We start from the raw sequence: 22,353 nt of genomic DNA on the forward strand, positions 1-22,353 counted from the left end.
TGTTGATCCACTCATCTTTGATGGGTAATTGGCTTATTTCCATCTTTTGGCTACTGTGAATAGAGATGCAACGATCATTGGCATCCAAGTCTCCAAGCAACCAATTTTAGTGGAATTGCTGGGTGTATTAGGGTTCTGCAAAGGAACAGAACTAATAGGATGTGTGTTTGTATGTGTATATTTATACATATACAGAGAGAATGACGGGTTTTAAGAACTGGTTCATGAGATTGTTGGGGCTGGCAACTCAATCCCACAGGGCAGCCTGGCAGACCAAAGACCCAGGGAAGGTGCAGCTTGAGTACGAAGATAGTCTGGAGACTGATTCCTTTCTCTTCAGAGAACCTCACTCCTTTTCTCTTAAGGTCTTCAACTGATTGGATGAAACCCACCCACACTATGGAGCGTAATCTGTTTTACTCAAAGTCTATTGCTGTTAACTAATAGTATTGACAGTATAATGTCATCTTAAAAAATAACTTCACAGTGACATCTAGACTAGTATTTAACCAGGTATCCGGATACCACGACCCAGGCAAGCTGACGCATAAAATCCTACGTTTAGCTTTTTGACGAAATGCCAAACTGTTTCCAGAGCAGCTTAACTACCTTATGTTCCCACCAGCAATGTGTGAGGTTCCAATTTCTCCACATCCCTTATTATTTTCTATTTTTAAAAAACGTAGCCATCCTAATGGATATTTCATGTGGTTTTGATTTTCATTTTCCTAACGACTATTGATGTTGAACAACTTTTCATGTGCTTATTAATCCATCTGTACATCTTTCAAGAATTGTCTATTCAAGTCTTTGCCCATTTTAGAATTATCTTTTTGTTGTAGAGTTGTATGGGTTCTTTACATATTCTGGATACTAGATCCTCATCTAATGTATGATTTGCAAATATTTTCTCCCATTCTGTTTATTGCCTTTTCACTTTCTTTTTTTTTTAATGTTTTTTTTATTATGTTAGTCACCATACAGTACATCCCTGGTTTCTGATGCAAAGTTTGATGATTCATTAGTTGCGTATAACACCCAGTGCACCATGCAATACGTGCCCTCCTTACTACCCATCACCAGTCTATCCCATTCCCCCACCCTCCTCCCCTCTGGAGCCCTCAGTTTGTTTCCCAGAGTCCATAGTCTCTCAGGCTTCATTCCCCCTTCTGATTACCCCCCCTTTCTTTATCCCTTTCTTCCCCTACCGATCTTCCTAGTTCTTATGTTCCATAGATGAGAGAAATCATATAATTGTCTCTCTCTGCTTGACTTATTTCACTTAGCCTTTTCACTTTCTTGATAATATTCTTTGTTGCACAAAAGCTTTTAATTTTTTTTGGTAAGATTTTATTTATTCGACAGAGATAGAGACAGCCAGCGAGAGAGGGAACACAAGCAGGGGGAGTGAGAGAGGAAGAAGCAGGCTCATAGCGGAAGAGCCTGATGTGGGGCTTGATCCCATAACGCCGGGATCACGCCCTGAGCCGAAGGCAGACGCTTAACCGCCGTGCCACCCAGGCGCCCCACAAAAGCTTTTAATTTAAATGAAGCTGAACTTAATCTATTTTTGCTTTCTGTTTGAGTGTCTATTCTAAGTATCTGTTGCCAAATCCAAGGTCATGATGATTTACCCCTGTTTTCTTCTAAGAGTTTTATGGCTTTAGCTCTTATATTTATGTTGCTGATTAATTTTGAGTTTTTCATATATGGTGTTAGGTAGGGTTCCAACTTCACTTTTTGCTCTGGTGGCTATCCAGTTGTCCCAGTACCATGTGTTTAAGAGACTATTCTTTCCCCATTAAGTGGTCTTGAAACTTTGTTGAATCAGTTGGCCAGGGATGTATAGGTTTATTTTTGGACTCAATTCTATTCCATTGGTTTACATGTCTATCCTTATGCCAGCACCACACTGTTTGGATTACTTTATAGTAAGTTCTGAAATTAGGAAGTATGAGTCTTCCAGCTTTTTCCCCCAGGATCGTTTGGCTATTCAGGGCCCCTTGCAATTCCACATGAATTTGAAGATCAGCTCTCCCACTTCTTCAAAAAATGACTTCTGGAATTTTGGTAGGGATTGCAATGAATCTGTAGATTGCTTTTGGTATACTGTCATCTTGACAATATTAAGACTTCTAATCCATGAACATGGGATGTCTTTCCATTTATTTAGGACTTCTTTAATTTCTTTAGGAATGTTTTATAGTTTTTAGTGTGTAAGTCTTTCACCTCCTTGGTTAAATTTATTTCCAGGTAGTTTATTCTTTTGGATGTTATTGTAAATGGAATTATTTTCTCAATTTCTTTTTAGATTGTTCATTGCTGATACACAGAAACACAACTGATTTTATATGTTGATTATATACCCTGCAACTTTGGTGAATTTCTTTATCAGCTCTGGTAGATTTTTGTGGATTCTTTGGGAGTTTCTAAAATGTTGGATCACATCATCTGTGAATAGATAATTTTACTTCTTCCTTTTCCATTTGCATGCCTTTTATTTCTTTTTCTTGCCTAACTTCTCTGACTGGAACTTCCAGTACAGTGTTCAATAGGAGTGGTGAAAGTGGAGAGCCTCCTTGTCTTGTTTCTGATCTTAGGGGAAAGCTTGCAGTTTTTCACCCCTCAATAGGGTGTGAGCTGTGGATTTTTCATAAACACCTTTTATCATATTGAGGAAGCTTCCTTCTATTCCTAGCCTTCTAAGAGTTTTTATCATGAAATAGTGTTGGATTTTGTCAAATGCTTTTTCTGCATCAACAGAGATGATCTTTTACATCTTTTAAAGATAAAATGCTTTAGTGCTAAAGCCAGTGGTATATTTTAATAGAGAAGAGAACACAGAAAAGTTCAGGTTGGGACACTGATTATCTGAGATAAAGGCAGAGAAGGCCCAGGGCTTAAAGGCTCCAAGGGAAGCAGATGGAGAATATTAGGGATTAGAGAGTGGAGAGTTATAGCCCCAGTACAACATTTTACCAAGCTGAATGGGATGAAGGTGGGAGGAGAAGTGCTTGCTTCTTGAAAAGGTTAGGTAAATTGTGGATAAATTCTACATGGTGTGCAACAAATATTAACTTACAGTGATGATACACACAATAGAGGAAATATAATGGAACAAGAGACTGGCACCTCCACTTGCAAGTACCTGTAAGGTATGAGTACTGCCCGAAGACATCAGAAGGCGTAGGTCCTGTCAGCAGAAAAACATCAATGATTCCACTCTCTGACATCCAGTGCACATCAGTTCGACATCTGACCTTTTGTTTAGCTGCAGCAGGGCCCATCTGGGTCAGTGTGTACTAGAAAAAGAATGGAATGAAGTTCTGAAAAATTTCCCTCTAACCTACAATATGTAAGTATCATCCATATGTAAGTAACAGGTACATATTATTAACTTTCATTGATTATACTGCAAAGACTTTGGTGGCAGAGAACTGTCACTACAAAGCCCAGGATTATGACTATACTGGTTTTGTTTCTTATGTTAGACATGCAGCCACAATCCATAAGCTCACCTTTACTGCAGGCTCTGTATTGATCTCCACTAGTGTTTCGGAGGCATTGAGCCAAAAAATGCCTAGAGTCCTGCCTGGTTTGTGGGCCAGGAGATAAGGCACTGAACCATAAATGCCCATTTTGTCATGTATTTTATATCCATATACATCCAAGTTATAAAGACGGTAAGCATCACCATCACTGAAACACACAAAGATGGCCCATCATCAGTTACAATCACAGATATAATATTAACGAATAGTATAGCTCCATTCTTCCTTGCAAACACTTGAGTTCTATCCATCTTTCATGGCTCAACTCTTACCACTTCCCTAACCCAACCAGGGTTAATACAATTCTCCTCCTTTGATTCCTTTGGCATCCCCTCCTGTGACAACTGGCATGCATGGTTTCATATCTTAGATATCTTTTCTGAGTATCTCTTGTGAGGTGAGGACTGTTTCCTGTGAATTCTCCACAACAGCAAGTACACAGTAGATATAATTGGCAAATTTTGTGAGTAATTCTCTGCTGCTAAAACAAAATGACAGATAGTGTCTTAACATGCTTCCACGGTGCTGAGTAGGGAAAGATGGGGAACTGAATTGGGGTGGGGAGCCCAAAGCTTGGCTTGGTGTGTGAGCAGCACAGTTTCTGATTCACTTGTTACTATACCCCCCTATTGACCTGTTGTGTAAACAGCATCTGAACCCAGCAAACTTGATCAGACTCTGTTTCTCTTTGGTTTTGCTTCCTCTTAATCTGATGCGTCTAGGATTTACTTGTCAGTAGTGTTAGTTTGAAATGATCTCCCTGAAGGAATCAAAGGTGACCTGAGATGCCATACTTTTCCATTCTCTGGCTCACTGTCTTTTTTGGTAAAAGACTTTTTCTAGGTCAGTGATTTTCACAGTATATTCTCCCAGGTTGCACAGAGAGGCCTTGAGGGGTGAAAGCAAAACCTGGGGAGGTGGTGTGTTGAAGCCATCTCCCCTACTTCACCCACAATAGTTCCGTATTTTTACTTCCTCTGTATATTTTAGGTTCAGCATTACAGTTTTTATAATTTTCAAATTTTGCCAAAAAAATAAGATAAAAATTGAAAACCACTGCTCTTAAAGTTCTTAAAGATCTACAAGCATCACCAAAGAGGAAAAGGCTAGGCACATACTGACCCAGGCTCAGACAGCTCCCATATTTTCCCTTCAAAAGTTTTCCAGTCCAGAAACCAGAGCATCCTGTAAGAATTTTTGTTTTCACTTTACCTAGTATTTTTAAGTTGGTGTGATTCTGCATGTTGTGGGATCCCGTAGAGATGCTCAAATCCATGCAAGGAGAAATCCAAACCAATGGAGGCAGGACCTATAGGGATCGGGATACTGAGTTTTGCTTCTCTGTGGGGCAATCAATTAAGGAGAGACTCAGTTACCTATGAGTGTAGCAAGATGACTAGAAGACGGATCAAGAGACCTGAACTTGCCCTGATCAATCAGTAAATCCCATGTGCGACCTTTCTGTAAGATGTCACATTCAGATACCGTGAATACAGTATCTGAATACAAACATGCACAAGGCAAAGTTCTGGTCACTTGTGAGTGTTTACTTAGCTATGCGCTAAAGATCTCTGTGTCCTCATTTATGGTACATCTCCTTTCTATCTGTAAAATATGGCCATGAAGCTTTAGATTTTTTTTCTAAATTTTCCTAAAATGTATAGCATGCTTTTTTACATTAGGAAATAAAGGACATTGAGCAATTTTAATCTTCACTAGATAAAAGACAGGGGGTCTTCTTATGATCATTTATTCTTATTGCATACAGGGACTATAATGTCAAGGGCATCAGAAAGATCTTTCCTGGCTCCTCAAATACCCCTTCCCTGTAATTGTAGATATGTTAGTTTTTTTTTTAAACCAGAGACAAAGTCCTTTATTTAACAATTATTTTAGAGATACGGGAAAAATGCAAGTAACTGGGAGAAATAACAGACTTAAATTCACTCTTAGGTAAAAGTATTTGACATGAAATTGTCCTTATTTAAAGGAATTTATGGAAAGGGGATGCTACAGAGAAGGTCAAATAGATTATGACGTTGCAGAAAGGAAAGCCTGGTGGTCTCCCTACTGATAAATTTTGGACATGTTGTCAGTCCTGATCATTATACTAAGCTATAGATATAGATGCTAGAACAGAAATTCTCAAGGTGTTAGGGAAGATCTGTTATCCCACTGGTAGGAGGGAGGAGGAAAGTATTTTTTCCAACTCTTTAAGCCCCAAGTATCTGAACTGTATATCTTAAAGAGACAAACTGTGCCCCCCTCAACCCCACTATCACTAAGTCTAGTGAGAAATGTCACAGATGGGCATGTGATACTCATGAGAATGATGGGGAGTCCTGGAAAAGGTTGAGAACCAATGGTTTGCAATGTTGGAGCTGATGAGATCTAGAACCTCATTTCTCATCACTTGACTCTCATAAAAAATAGAATGTGGAATTTGTGGCTCTCTGATACACTGAGTAGTACCAGCAGTGTGCTGACCCAGGCCCCTAACATGAGGCCTATACTTCTCTTACATTCCCCACAAAAGGTACACATTCATTATTTCTCTGTTGCAGTGCATTATGGAAGAATAGAGGACTCAAATCTGAGATTTCTGTTCCCCTTACAGAAATCATTTGTTTGGGTGCCAAGGCTCAAGGGACTTTAGGTCATTTTGCCATTTGCCTTTAATACTACACCAGTTTCAATTTTACCATTCACTTTGACATCCACAAATTTTCCGAATTTCTCCTCCCACAGGCCCAGATCCTCTTGGTCTTCCTGATGGCACAAAAAAAGGAGCAAATTGAGTTTATACACTGCAACAAATGTGGTTACCACAATAGCACATTTTATTTGGATTGTTAAAAAATTAGACTGAGAAAATGAGTCTATCTTTTAAAAGACCTGTTTGTGATGTCAGTATATGTACTAAATTTTATCTGTGTTCTATATAAATGCCAGTAATCGTCCTCCTTATGAACTGCAGCTGAGATGAATATAATTTTTTATTGTGGTAGAAGAGACATAACATAAAATTTACAATTTTAGTTATTTTCCACTTAAAACATTTTATTTATTTATTTATTTATTTATTTATTTATTTATTTATTTATTTATTTTTTATAAGTAATCTCTACACCCAACGTGGAGCTCGAACTCATGACCCTGGATGAGGAGTCACATGCTCTACCAACTGAGCCAGCCAGGCCCCTCCCCACTATTCTTCTTTTCATTTTTACCATGTTAAAGTGACATTAAGTATATTCACATTGTTGTGCAACTACCATCACCATCCATCTCCAGAACTTTTATATCTTCCCAAAATCTCCATACACATTAAACAATAACTCCCCATACCTTCCACCCCCAGCTTGTGATAACAACCATTCTGCTTCCTGTCTGTGCGAATTTGACTACTGCACATACTGCATATAACCAGAATCACATAGTACCTGTCCTTCTGTAACGGGCTTATTTCATCTACTATAATGTCTTCAAGATTCACCCGTTTTGTAGCATGTGTCAGAATTTCCTTCCTTTTTAAGGTTGACTAATAGCCCACTGTATGTATATACCACATTTTGTGTGTGCATTCATCTGTCAATGACTGGGGTTGCTGGACTGCTTTCACCTTTTGGCTACTGTGAATGATGCTGCTAAGAACACAAGCATACAAATATTTGAGTCCCTGCTTTTCCTTTTGGATATATATCCGTAAGTGAAACTGCTGGACCATATTGTAATTCTATGTTGAATTTTCTGAGGAACTACCTCACTGACATGAGTATCTTTACATGGTCCAAAATGCTGTGAAAGCACTTTGAAAAATGCAGTCTTTACAAAAGTCAGATTTGTAAAATTCTTTTTTCTTGTTAACATGTGAGGCAAGAATAATTAAAATCAAATAACTGAGGTCAAGAAGCAAACATTTTGGATGAGATGGGTACTTCCCCACCCTGCTTCAATTAGCCAAACTACTTAAGAAGTCAAGACTGCTCAGGTTCACAAACTTTTGATGTAGAGCTAATAAACTTTCTCAGCTTTACAGGTTTCCTTTCTCGGCTTCACAAGTTTCCTTCTTTTTCTCTGGTAGAATGAAAAAGTTTTCAAAAATTCTGTGTGTGTGAAATGGATGTTTCTTTTAAAAAAGGAGCCCCTTGCCCATTTCTAGGTAGTTTCTTCGTAATCATAAGCTTCTGTAAAGTGAGGCTCTATGTGCATGTATGTTTACATCACATCTGAATTCTTAATGTAGGGACTATTATCCTTGTCTGTGGGTGGGCTTTAGAGTTTGTGAACTCCCTCAAACAGTATTAAAATTTTGTTCTACAGAGATGGCTCATAGCTTTCATCAGATTCTTGCAGGGACATCTATGACACAAAACCACTATCTAAGCTATCTACTTAGAGGTCTCCCCAAAGCTGATTGGACATGTTGTCACAAAATTAGGTAAGGCTATGTCTTAGTTGTCCTTCTCTATTTGAAAATGGGAAAAAATATTCTCTCTCATAATCATCAGCGTGGGTCAGTTTTCAAGAGGAAGAAGCATGTCCTTACTGAACTGGAAGTATTTTTCACCATTCTTGGTGGTCATACCTACTGTCAGGGATCCTTCAAAGACGCACATGGCTTTGGATGAAGAGATTTCTGGAATGCCCATTTTCCATAATTTAGTTAAAATAATCTTTTAAAAGCAGACACCAGACCACATATCTCTGCTGCTTACAACCTTTCCATAGTTTTCCTTCGCCCTTAGGTTAAAGTCCAAAAAGGTTAACAAGAAATAGAAGAATGCCAGCTCCATGGTAATAGGGGACTTTGATTTATTCAACGATACATCACCAATTCCTTGAACAGTGCCTGGCATATAGGAAATACTCAACAAATGTTTGTTGAATGCAAGAATTATTATAAGACTTCCCACAGAATTGCCCTGCCTATCTCTCTGGCCTTGTTAGACAACACCTTTACCTTTGTTTTTTTTTCTTTCCCCTACTAAAAAGTCTATGTATTTTTAAAATTTCTTCAAATGTCCTCCTTCCTACCTCAATATGAAATTCCCTCTATCTGGAATATTCTTTTCCCACCTTTTGACTAGCTAATGTACCCTCATGCATCAGTTTTGGTTGGAAAATCATTTCCTTCAGGAGGTCTATCTTGACCCTCATCTTGGTCAAATTCCTTGTTATATTCTCCTATAGCACTCTTCTGTAACACTTCTCATGCTTATACTTGGTCAGCGTCCATCTTTCCCATTAGATTCTAAGATTCATGAGGACAGGCTGGGATTTGTTTTATCCACTGCTGATTCTCCTTATCTAGCATAATTTTTTGAACTGGCACAAAAGCAGACACTCAGGAATTACCTGTTTTATGAATGAATGAATACATGAATAGACAAATAAATGAAAGAATGAGATGACAAGGTGAGCAAAAGAGACAGGTCCCATTTATATGCAGTAGAGTATTTATCAAGTACCTGTCTGTGAGAGGAAGGGAACAGAACAATTATACTCCACATCATAATAATGGCGAAAGAGATTTAAAAAACTGCTCAATCTAGATTACCTGAGAAGTGTCAACTGATGTGTCCTCCTTATTTTCTTTGGTAGCTCTGTTTTAATATAAATAAAGTTGGTTCACTCATGGGAAGACTGACAGAATTTTGTTCAATGATAAAGATTTTAATTTCCAAATTTTGAGACCCCATAAATTATATCTTTTAACTTATTAAAAATAATGTCATTACAAAAATAAGTTTATGAAACTGAACATTTATGATGAACAGTAACCCAATAGCTTAATTTATACATGTAATACATAATCCACTATTGAAACAAAACATAAGCAAGCAAGGTAGAACACAGCTGCCCTCACCCAATTTTACCCTAGTACAGAGCAACATACTGTGCCATGACAACTTGTTCTATCATGTACAGTTGGATTTGAGTGCTCATTTCTCCCCAATCATAACTATACTGGACCTTATACACTTTTAATCTTTGCCAATCTGAAATTTTAGAAAAGACTTTCCTGCCTCCTGACAGTGTTCTGATGGAGTCTCAAAGTTTTTACTTTAGCTGCCGTATCAATGCATTGATTAGCATGGATTTTGTAAAACAGGATTTTAAAAACTGGAATGTAATTTGTTAAACAAAAAACCCCTCATTTTCTTAAACGAAAAAAAGTTTTAGAAAAGACAATACATTTCAATTTGAATTTCTTTCATTAAAGCTGTAAACTGGTTTTTTATACATTAAGTGGTGTTTCTATTTCTTCTGTGAATTGTCTATGCATCCATATTATATGTGTAAAATACATGTATGAATATCGAAGAGTATATAATGTGACTTCAGAGGTTAAAGAATAAAACTAAAGTGAACCAACTGTGAACCCACATAAGGAACAGAGATGACTTGTTCCTTTGGAGTTCCTGTGTGCCTCTCCTCAAATGTATCATCCACCTCCTCCCCCTACCCTTGAGGCAACCACTTTCCTAAATTTTGTGTGAAATTATTGCCTTGCTGTTCTTTATAGCATTCCCACAAGTGTATAAGTTCTCTGGTTTTGCCTTTAAAAAATTTTTTTTTTACAAATAGAGATATACTGTAACATACTTTTTTCATTTTATTTTTATTTTTGGGGGAGAATCTTGTTTTAATTTGCAATTTCCTAATGAGATATGTTGAACATCTTTTCATGTGCTTAGATGACATCTATATATCTTTTTTGGTAAGGTGTCTTTACAGCTCTTTTGCACACTTCAAAGTTGGGTGATCATTTCCTTATTGTTGAATTTTAAGAGTTCTTTGTATATTTTGGGTAGCAGTCCTTTATCTGATGCATGTTTTGCAAATATTTCTTCCAAGTCTGTGGCTTGTCTTCTCATTTCGTTGGCACCGTTTTTCACAGAGCAATAGTTTTTAATTTTAATGAAGTCCAATTTATCAGTTATGTTTTTTATGGATCCTGCCTTTGGTAGTGTATTAAAAAATCATTTCCATACCCAAGGTCATCTAGGTTTTCTCCTATGTTATCTTCTAGGAGTTTTATAAAAAGTTTTGTTATTTTACATTTAGATCTGTGATCCATTTTGAGTTCATTTTTGTGAAGGTCTATGCCTAGATTCATTTTTGAAATATATTTTTAATTCAAGTATAATTAACATACAGTGTTATATTAGTTTCAGGTATACACAGTCTAATGTTTCAACACTTCTATACATTATTCAGTGCTCATCATGATAAGTGTACTCCTAATCCCCTTCACGTACTTCACCCATCCCCCAACCCACCTCTCCTCTGGCAACCACCAGCTTACTCTCTACATTTAAGAATCTGGGTTTTTTGGTTTTTTATTTTTCTCTTTTAATTTGTTCATTTGTTTTGTTCCTTATATTCCACATATGAATGAAATTATTAGGTATTTGTCTTTCTCACACTGACTTATTTCACTTAGCATTATATTTCTAGATCCAACCATGTTGCTGCAAATGGCAAGATTTCATTCTTTTTTTATGGCTAATATTCCATTGTGTGTATACATATACATGTATTTACCACATCTTCTTCATCCATTCATCTATGAATGGACACTTGGGCTGCTTCCATATCTTGGCTATTGTAAATAATGCTGCAGTAAACAAAGGGATGCATGTATCTTTTTGAAATAGTGTTTTGTTTTCTTTGGGTAAATACCAGTAGCCAACACTATTTATTGAAGAGACTGTCTTTTCAGGAACTGTATGTTTCTGCTTCCTTTGTTGAAGATTAATTACCTGTATATGCATGGATTTATTTCTGGACTCTATTCTGTTCCATTATCTATGTTTTTGTTTTTGTGCCAATACCAGGCTCTTTTGATTACTATAGCTTTGTAGTATACTTTGAAATCAAGGGACATGATATCTCTAGCTTTGTTCTTTTTCAAGATTGCTTTGGCTATTTGGAGTCTTTGTGGTTCTATACAATTTTTAAGATTATTTGTTCTATTTCTGAGAAAAATTTCATTCGTATCATGACAGGGATTGCATTCAACCTATAGACTGCTTTGAGTAGTGTGGATATTTTAACACTATTAATTCTTGCAATCCATGAGCACAGTCTTTACACTTGTGCTGTCTTTCAGTTTCTTTCATGTCTTACAGATTTTAGAGTTCAGGTCTTTCATCTCCTTGGTTACATTTGTTCCTAGGTATTTTATTCTTTTTGATGCAATTGTAAATGGGATTATTTTCTTAATTACTCTTTCTGATAGTTCATTATTAGTATATAGAAATTTCTGTATATTAATTTTGCATCCTGCAACTTTAGTGAATTCATTTATTAATTCTAGTAGTTTTTTGGTGGAGTCTAGCATTTTCTATATACAGTATCATGTAGTCTGCAAATAGTAACTGTCTTACTTCTTTTCCTACTTAAATTTTCTTTTTTTTCTCTTTTCTTTTTCTTTCTTTTCCTTTCTTTTCCTTTCCTTCCTTCCTTCCCTTCCTTCCTTTCTTTCCTTCCTCCCTCCACTCCACTCCTCTCCCTCTTTCTTTCTTTGTGTTTATTGCCGTGGCTAGGACTTCCAGTACTGTTGAATAAAAGTGCAAGAGTGGGCAACCTTGTCTTGTTCCTGTTCTAAGAAAAAAAACTTTCGGCTTTTCACTGTTGAGTATGATGTTAGCTATGGGTTGCCATATATGGCATTTATTATTTTGTGGCAGGTTCCTTCTATACCAACTTTGTTGAAAGTTTTTATAATGAATGATGTTGAATTTTACTGAATTCCTTTTCTGCATCTATTGAGATGATCATGTGATTTTTATCCTTATTTTTGTTAATGTAGTGTATCATGTTGATTAATTTGTGGATACCGAACCATCCTTTCATCTCTGGAATATTCAGTCCCATTTGATCACGATGTATGGTTCTTTTAAAGTATTGTTGAATTTGGTTGGTAATATTTTGCATAGGATTTTTATATCAATGTTTATCATGAATATTGGCCCCTAATTTTCTTTTTTAATGATAGGTAATGGCCTTACAGAATGAAGTTGGAAGCATTCAATCCTCTTCAATTTTTTGTAATACTTTGAGAAGAACAGGTATTAACTTTTCTTTAAATGTGTTGTAGAATTTGTTTGTGAAGTCATCTAGTCCTGGACTTTTGTTTGCTGGGAGCTTTTGGATTACTGATTCAATTTAACTGGTAATTAGTTCAAATTTTCTATTTCTTCCAGATGTAGTCTTGGAAGACTATATATTTTAGGGAAGTATCCATTTCTTCTAGGTTCTCCTATTTGCTGGCATGTAATTGCTTATCATGGTCTCTTATGATCCTTTGTATTTCTGTGGTATTGATTGTAACTTCTCTTTCATTTGATTTTGTTTATTTGAGCCCTCTCTTTTTCTTGGTGAGTCTGGATGAAGGCTTATCGATTTTATCTTTTCAAAGAACCAGCTCTTCGTTTCATTGATCTTTCTATGAAGTCTATTATTTCCACTCTGATCTTTATTATTTCCTTCCTTCTATGAACTTAGGGCTTTGTTTTGCTTTTTGTAGTTCCTGTAGGTATAAAGTTACAATGTTCGAGACTTTTGTTTCTCAAATGAGGTAGGCCTGTACTGCAATAAACTTCCCTGTTAAAACTACTTTTGTTGCAACCCACAGATTTTGGACTACCGTGTTTCCACTTCCATTTGTTTCTAGGTATTTTTTTTACTTCCTCTTTATTTGTTGACGTATTAGTTGTTTCGTGGTATGTTGTTTAACCTCCACGTTTGTGGGTTTTTTATTTTCCAGTTTTCTTCTTGTACTTGATTTCTAGCTTCTTAACATTATAATTGAAAAATATGCTTGATAAAGATTTCAACCTTCTTAAATTTATTGAGACTTGTTTTGTGGCTTAATATGTGATCTAAACTGGAGAATGTTCCATGTCCACTTGAAAAGAATGTATATTCTGCTGGTTTTGGATGGAATGTCTATACATGCATGTATGTGTGTATAAAGTTCATCTGATCTAATGTGTCATTTCTTGCTGGATCTTTCCCTTTATCATTATGTGATGGCCATGTCTCTTGTTACAGTCTTTGTTTCAAAGTCTGCTTGGTCACTTAAATTCAAGCATATTCTAAATGCACTACATTTTTCCTCCTCCCACACCATGTTTTATGTTTTCAATGTCATATTTTACATCTTATTATTTTGTGTATCCTTTGACTAATTATTGTAGGTCTAGATGGTTTTAATACTTTTGTCTTTTAACCTTGTACAAGCTATGTAGGTGGTTGAACCACCACCTTTATTATATGTGTGTCTTTACCAGTGAGATTTTTTTCTTGCATAATTTTCTTATTTCTAGTTATGGAATTTTCCATTTAAGGAAATCTGTTTAACATTTCTTGGAAGGCTGGTTTTGTGTTGATGAACTCCTTTAGCTTTTGGTTATTTTGGAAACCCCTTATTTCTCCTTTAATTCTGAGGGATAACCTTGCCAGGTAAAGTATTCTTAGTTGTAAATTTTTCTCCTATCAGCACTTTGAATATATAGCATCACTCCCTTCTGGCCTATCAAGTTTAGGGGATTCCCTTGTATCTAATTAGCTTTTCCCTTGCTGCTTTTAAGATTCCCTCATCTTTAACTACTGCTACTTCCACTGTAATGTGTCTTGGTGTGGGTCTCTTTGGGTTCATCTTACTGGGTCTCTCTGTGCTTTCTGGACTTGGATGTCTGTTTCTTTCACCAGATTAAAGAAGTTTTCTGCCATTATTTCTTTTTTCAAAAAAAGATTTTAGGGGCACCTGGGTGGCATAGCGGTTAAGCGTCTGCCTTCGGCTCAGGGCGTGATCCCGGCGTTATGGGATCGAGCCCCACATCAGGCTCCTCCGCTATGAGCCTGCTTCTTCCTCTCCCACTCCCCCTGCTTGTGTTCCCTCTCTCGCTGGCTGTCTCTATCTTTGTCAAATAAATAAATAAAAATCTTTAAAAAAAAAAGATTTTTTTTTTTTTTTGAGAGAGAGAGAGAATGAGTTGGGGGAGGGACCCAGAGGAAGAGGAAGAAGCAGACTCCCCGCTGAGCGCAGAGCCCAACGCAGGGCTCGCTCAACCCCAGCACCCTGAGATCACGACCTGAGCCAAAGTCAGATGCTTAACTGACCTAGCCACCCAGGTGCCCCCATTATTTCTTTAAATAGGGTTCCTGTCCCTTTTTTTCTCTCTCTCTTCTCCTTCTGGGACCCCATAAAATGTGAATGTTAGTATGATGTCCCAGTGGTCTCTGAAACTATCTTCATTTAAAAAAATTCTTTAGCACAATGTGTTCAAGATCCATACATCACATCAAGTCAGACAGAGAGAGACAAATACTATATGATCTCATTTATATGTGGAATTAATTTAAAAAACCACCAAACTCATAGAAAAAGAGATCAGATTTGTGGTTACTAGAGGTGGGGAGAAGGAGCATTAGATGAAGGTGGTCGAAAAGAACAAACTTGCAGTTGTAAGATAAATAAGGACTAGGGATGTCCGTACAACATGACGATACAGCTAACACTGCTGTGTGATAAACAGGATAGTTGTTACAAGAATAGATCCCAGGAGTTCTCATCTCGAGGAGGAATTTTTCTTTTTATGGTGTCTAGATAAGGTGGTGGATGTTAATTAAACCTAGTGTGATAACCATTTCAAAACATGTTAATTAAACCGTGCTATACACCTTAAGCCATACGGCGATATGTCAGTGATTTCTCATTTAAGCTGGAAAAATAAAGTTTCTTTCCATTCAAAAAATAAAAATAAAATAAAACAATTCCTTTTTCTTTCTGCTGCTCTGATTAGGTGATTTACAGGCCCTGTCTTCAGACTGCTGATCTGTTCCTCTGCATCATTTAATGTGCTGTTGATTCCCTCATGTATTTTTCACTTCAGTTATTGCATCCTTCAGCTGATGGGTTCTTTTTGTATTTTTTACCTCCTTGTTGAAGTTTTCACTGTCTTCATCCATTCTTCTCCTGAGTTTGGTGAGCATCTTTATGACCAATAAATTCTTTATCTGTTAGGTTGCTTATCTCTGTTTCTTTAGTTCTTTTTCTGAAGTTTTGTCTTGTTCTTTCATTTGGAACATATTCTTCTACCTCCTAATTTTGCCTAAGTTTCTGTTTCTATGTATTAGGTAGTTACATCTCCTGATCTTGAAGGAGAGGCTTTATGCAGAAGGTGTCCCATGAGCCCAGTAGCACAAACCCTCTAGCCACCCCAGTCGGGTGCCCCAAGAGTGTTCCCTATGTGGGCTGTGTGCACCTTCCTGTAGTGACTGGCTTGCAATTGGTGCAGACTCACAGGTGTGTGGGGCTCTCCTCCAGCATGACCATCGGTGAGGTCTGACTCTGACTGCTATGGTCATGCTTGTTAATGGGGCTAGCCCCTGGCCCACCCAACTGAGAGGCCTGGTTGTGACTGCTGTGGATATGCTGGTGTGTGGACTGGTCCCTGGCATGGCTGGCTGTGAGGCCTGGCTATGACAGCTGTGGGTGCACTGGTGGGTGGGCATGTCTCCTGCGTGGCTTGCTGAGGGGTCCAGCAGTGATTGCTGTAGGTGTTCTAGTTTGTAGGACTGGCCCCCCAGGGTGGAGGTGCTTAGGAGGGGTTCTGGTGCTAGCTAAGGCTGCCCGATGCAAGTGCTGTGGTTGAAGGCTGCTTAGGAGGAGCGCTAATGCTAGCCAAAGGCGCCCACCGGGAATGCCAGGGTGCAGAGACACTTGGGAGGGGGTCCAGGCTGGGAGGTGGCTTGGGTGGAGCAAGTCTGCAGGGGAACATGGGGCAGCGTGAGTGGCACTAGCACAGCAGATACAGTGCCAGAAATGACACCCCCCTGAAGCTAGGGAGAAAGATACCCACCAGTGAATCTGTCCCTGGAGGACATTCCAACAGATTCCTGCCATTCTGGCACATGCCTTAAAATTAGTCAGTGGATCTCCTTTGCATGTAACCCAGGCGTTTTTCAAGTGGTTGCCTTTGTGCTGAGGAAGAAGCAGGCTCATAGCAGAAGAGCCTGATGTGGGGCTCAATCCCATAACGCCGGGATCACGCCCTGAGCCGAAGGCAGACGCTTAACCGCTGTGCCACCCAGGTGCCCCGGACCCATCTTGATGTGTTTTTTTCTGTATATCTTTAGTTGTGTATGATCTGTTTTGCTAGTCTTTAGTTCCTTCTCAGAGATAGTTTTCTTTTCTTTTCTTTTAAAGTAGGTTCCACGCCCAGCATGGAGCCCAGTGTGGGGCTTGAACTCACAACACTGACATCAAGATCTAAGCTGAAATCAAGAGTCAGCCACTTAACTGACTGAGCCACCCAGGCGCCCCTCAGAGATAGTTTTCTATATGTAGTTGTAGATTTTGATGTGTGTGTGGGAGGAGACGAGCTCAAGATCTTACTATACCGCCATCTTGATTTTGCCTTTTTTTATGGTTTTTTTTTAATGTGTAATTTTTTTCATCTGGGATTAATTTTTGCTAATGTTGTGAGGTTTGGATCCAACTTAAAATTTTTTCCAGGTGGATAATCTGATTTTCATAACACAAATGTACATGCTGGGAATATGAACTAGTACACAACCTCTACGGAAGGTAATTTGGCAGCATGGTCAGAATCACAAATTCACAAACCATTTGATCCACAACTATTCTTCTATGACTCTAGTCTATGGATGTAATTGCATGTATGCAAATTACACATACACAAGGTTATCCATGAAGTAAGTAGTTGTAAAACAAGATTAGAAATAATTTTAAAGTCCATCAAGAGGGAATTTCCTAAATGAATCATGGTGTAACCATACAATAGAAACTATATAGCTGCTTTAAAGAAATTAGGAACTACCACATTGGTTAAGGAAAAACAGCAAAGTGCAGAATAACGAGTAAAGGTGGTATCATACGTGTCAAGAAAGAAAAAACAAAGCACATATGTATTCTACTGTATAAGCATAAATTATCTCTGGAAAAATACACAAAAAACTAGAAACGCTGATTATTTTTTCAAGGATGGAACTGGGTTGCTCAAGGACAAATGGCGAGGGAGACTTTTCACTATATACCCCTTTGCAGCATGTGCTTATCCAAAAAATAAATAAAAATATTAAGGCCCAACTTAGATATCACCTCTCAAACAAAAATATGGGAGTTTATTAAAAGAAAAAAATATTTTATTTTATTTTTTTTAAAGATTTTAATTTATTTATTCGACAGAGATAGAGACAGCCAGTGAGAGAGGGAACACAAGCAGGGGGAGTGGGAGAGGAAGAAGCAGGCTCATAGCGGAGGAGCCTGATGTGGGGCTCAATCCCATAACGCCGGGATCACGCCCTGAGCCGAAGGCAGACGCTTAACCGCTGTGCCACCCAGGCGCCCCGAAAAAAATATTTTAAATATAAATAACCCGGGTACTGGGTATACAGGTATTTGTTATGCAATCGGTATTTTTCAGTTAAAAAAATAACTGAATATACTAACAAGTGGCAGTATTACAGGTATTTAAATTTTTCTTTTCAATATTTCTTGTTTTTTCCTACAATGAACAGGTATTATTTCTGTAATAAAATAAGATTTTTATATATAAAAAATATATAATAAAAATATAAATATATATATAAATATATATATATAATATATATAAATATATTTTTATATATAAAAATATAAAAGATTTTTATATATAAAAATATAAATAAACCCAGAAAAAATCACTATGTGAGAATAATGAATGTTGAATGTTTTCTACAGATTACATAAGATGTTCATTATAAGGATAAAAGTACAAAGTACAGACTGGGGAATTTAAAAACAACAGTGGAAAAAATGGAAGAAGAATTTCCCCTTATTAGGTAACCACCTAGTTCATGTCACCCCCACACAAACAGCTTTGATCAAGTGCTTGTTTCCTGAAAATTCTTGGACAAGTATTCAAATGTAAGATAAGTCATTGTAAGGGGATAAAGTGAAATTCTGAAGACATATCAGTTCACATTAACATTTATCAAGTCTTGGGGCGCCTGAATGGCTCAGTCGTTAAACTTCTGCCTTCGGCTCAGGTCATGATCCTAGGGTCCTGGGATCAAGCCCCACATCGTGCTCCCTGCTCAGTGGGAAGCCTGCTTCTCCCTCTCCCACTCCCTCTGCTTGTGTCCCCTCTCTCTCTGTCAAATAAATAAATAAACTCTTAAAAAAAAAAAAACACTTATCAAGTCTCAACACAGTGCTTTTTAGGGTTGTAGAGGATAGAGAATGCCATCAGTTAAACACATAGGATATGTTAAAGAGTATCAAGTTGCAAAAGTCTGGGAATAATTCTTGTCACCAAGCCTGCATTTACTTGCACAGGTGAAAAGATGAAATATCTCAGAACAATATTTCAGCAAATAAGGCAACCAATTTTCCATGGCGATATGTCAACTATTTAGGCAATTAGTAATCAATCAGGTTTTTTGTAGTTCTTTGTATGTCAAGTAATGTGCAAAAATACCTTTGCTTGAGAGGAATCTGCAGGTGCTCAAAGTACAATTGGCCCAGGGAGTTTATGCTCATAACAACCTCTTCTTCAGACACCAAATCTATCTTGAATGGGTTTGCTGTGATATGACACTTCAGATCTCCTTTTCCATCTGCCAGTACCAGACTATCTGCATCCCCTGCACATGAAATCAACCTAGAAAATAAAACAAGAAGAGAAAAACAGGTTTACATGGCTCAATGTGATTCTCAATTCAAATTAATGCGTAAACGGGGAGCCTGGGTGCCTCAGTCAGTTAAGTGCCTGGCTCTTGATTTCAGCTCAGGTCATGATCTCAGGGTTGTGAGATCGAGTGCTGTGTTGGGCTCTGTGCTGGGTGAGGAGTCAGCCTGAGATTCTCTCTGCCTCACCCTCTGCTCCTCCTCACCCTGCCACCCCACATGAGCTCTCTCTCTAAAAAAAAAGAATTTGTAAATCAGAAGTCATGTGACATAGCATAGATAAGGCAATGGAAAAGCAGTAATTGAGAGCGTGGGTTTTGGTGTCAGAAAGCCTGGATTGAACATAGCTCTATCATGCACTAGGTGCATAACTCTGGACAAATTAGTCAGTCTATCCAGTTCTCAGTTTCCTCATTTATAAAGTAGAAATAATAAAAGGAAGAACAAATAGAGCTTCCGGGGAGAATTAAATGAGATCATGCACGCAAAGCACTTGGCAGTGCCTGGCACATAATAAGCACTCAATAAATGTTAGCTGTCATCATCATTACCTTGGTCTAGACAGTCTAGTGACACTTTGGTGCACTGAACACTTTGTTTTTCTCTCTCATCCCAACCATACACTCAGAAATTAAGGAAATAACCTAGATTGGATTTTGACCCACTGAGTCCACAGTGAGATGGAATCTCTCCTGACTCCCATCAGTCCTCAGTTTGACAGGTAGACTGTTAGGATATTCTGGATCCCCAGGAATTATGTAAGCTCACAGGCAGCACTTAAAATCCCTCAGATATTTCTTTCCTTGGTGCATAGGCACCCTAGTAAATGGTCACATGCCTCTTTAGGGAAGGTGAGGTGGGATATTTTATGTTCTTATAATATCCTTATCAAGTCCTACTCCATGGATTCTAGGCCTCCCCCTCAAGCAAGATGCCTTGGTTCTGGAAACTGTCTGGAGTTGGGTGAGAGGTTGTATCTCACTGTTCATCAAACCTAAAAGGAGTTCTTTCAGTTGTTTCACCTTAGTACATCTATTTCAGTCCAATGGGCCCTTTGGTACATTGTTCACTGGCCCAAGAGTTAAACCATTTTGGGTACAGACCCTGCTGCACATTATGAAAATATGTTCACCTTGTCTCTAACAACTACATGCTGCTACTTTCATTCTGACACCTGGAGTCTCATCATCTTCACTGAAATCAGGGAGCCCATTTTTTAAAATTTTTATTTATTTATTAGAGAGCGTGAGCAAGGGTAGGGGAAGTGGGAGGGGGAGGGGCAGAAGGAGAGAGAGAAGCAGACTCCCTGCTAAGCAGGGAGCCTGCCCTGACTTGGTGCTCTATCTCAGGACCCTGAGATCAGGACCAGAGCCCAAGGCAGACACTTAACCCTTCAGGCACCCCTCAGGGAGCACATTTTGATGGCATCATTTCTCACCATTATGTCTAGCTCATAAAAGACATTCACTCACTACAAGGCTTTCCAAGTGTTCCCTTACCAATTTATTTCTCAGTGAAGGGAGTATCTTTTGGATCCTCTTGGAGAACAAAATTAAGGGCTAGATGAGCTGTTGAGTATGATATATCCACTTCAACATCTTTACCTCCCTAAATCTATGGGTCATTTCTTCTACTCTGTGCCAAGGAAATTTCTGGGATCTCAGCTTCATTCAGCAGAGTCCATAGCTGAATACAGATTATAATTAACCAACCAAGCAAATAATTAGATCCACTCCCAGCTGTCCAAGCTAGCATATCAAATCCAGATTCTCTGGTACATGTACTCATGTCAATAAATTCAATTCGGTCTAGGAGCCCCTCAGAAATCATTTTCATCCATATCCCAGGTTTTTGCCAACAGAAAATCTTGTAATTCTTTAGGTGTACAGTTTGACTATAATAAGCTCCCTAGGCATGCTGGGCTCTGATAGTGGTTTTAAAGGCCATGAAGGTGGGGGGGCGCCTGAGTGGCTCAGTCAGTTAAGCATCTGCCTTCAGCTCAGGTCATGATTCCAGGTCCTGGGATCGAGCCCCATGTCAGGCTCCCTGTTCGGTGGGGAGCCTGCTTCTCTTTCTCCCTCTGCCCCTCTACCCCCACTCTCCTTCTCTCTTTCTCTCTCAAATAAATAAATAAAATCTAAAAAAAATTAAAATAAAGGCCGTGAACAGCGGTAGGGATGAGGCACAAGGAGCACAGGAATCCCCCTGCACAATATATCAACACAGGGTGTCCAACAAGGTAGGATCAGCTTTTAAGAAGAAAAGGAGCTGCTTCTGCTGGAACAGGAGGCTTGGTGGAATTTTGAGGTTTGGGTACTCAGTTATTCAAATCTTCCCAAATGTTGCTATTTAGTTTTCTCTTTTCCCAGTTAGTGCCCTAAATTCACAGAACTGTTGAGGCTGTGAATTAAACTCATGGTCTAATATAGCAAACCACAGAATCAAACTCTGTATCTGATTTTCAGCTATAAGGATTTGGCAGCAACAACAGATATGAGAGACTTTTAGGACTGTCACAAAAACTTATTTGGTTTCTGACAATGCCTGAGGTAAGAATTTAAAACCCGAGACTGTACTTCTCTTTCTTTAAGGTCTTCAGTTAAGTTAATACCAGGCCACTTCGGAGTTTTGAGTTCTTTATGACAGTCACGCTATGCTATGCCCTATTGCTTGCTCTGCAGGGGCCATACTTTCAATACGCACTTCATTTCAGTTGACCACAGGTAGTAATTTGAGTAACTCTGCCATGGAACGCTGTGGTTTATGCTAGTTGTATTAGCTTGCTAGGTCTGCCACAACAAATGCCACGCTGGGTAGCTTAAACTACAGATATTTATTTTCTCAAAATTCTAGAGGCTGGAAGTCCAAGATCAAAGTGCCAGTGGGTTTGGATTCTTCTGAGACCTTTCTCCTTCGCTTTCAGGTAACCTTCTTGCTATGTCCTCACACAGTCATCCCTCTGTCTGTGATAGTTGTGTCCTAATCTCCTCTTTTTATGCGACACAAGTCATATTGTAGAGTCTACTCTAAGGACCCCACTTTAACTTAGTTACCTCTTCAAAGGCCATACCTTTAAATATAGTCACATTCTGA

The 22,353-nt window shown here is 38.3% G+C and overlaps 1 protein-coding gene across 17 annotated transcripts in view; it reads right to left on the minus strand.

Annotated features, from left to right (window-relative positions):
• GANC (glucosidase alpha, neutral C) overlaps positions 1-22,353 on the minus strand; it is a 70,836-nt gene that overhangs the window by 34,358 nt on the left and 14,125 nt on the right. For all 17 annotated transcript variants that reach the window (XR_004625702.1, XR_004625701.1, XR_002143145.2 and 14 more), the window contains 6 exons: positions 19,052-19,234; positions 9,112-9,157; positions 6,254-6,320; positions 4,764-4,860; positions 3,519-3,699; positions 3,149-3,302 (listed from right to left, as the gene is read on the minus strand). Coding sequence is in view for 11 of the 17 variants with exons in the window: in XM_019801914.2 (XP_019657473.1) it covers positions 3,149-3,302; positions 3,519-3,699; positions 4,764-4,860; positions 6,254-6,320; positions 9,112-9,157; positions 19,052-19,234 (728 nt within the window). In the remaining 6 variants the exon portion in view is untranslated. The remainder of the gene's footprint in view (positions 1-3,148; positions 3,303-3,518; positions 3,700-4,763; positions 4,861-6,253; positions 6,321-9,111; positions 9,158-19,051; positions 19,235-22,353) is intronic.

The sequence above is a fragment of the Ailuropoda melanoleuca genome, chromosome 5 (assembly GCF_002007445.2).
Source record: "Ailuropoda melanoleuca isolate Jingjing chromosome 5, ASM200744v2, whole genome shotgun sequence".
Taxonomy (NCBI): domain Eukaryota; kingdom Metazoa; phylum Chordata; class Mammalia; order Carnivora; family Ursidae; genus Ailuropoda; species Ailuropoda melanoleuca.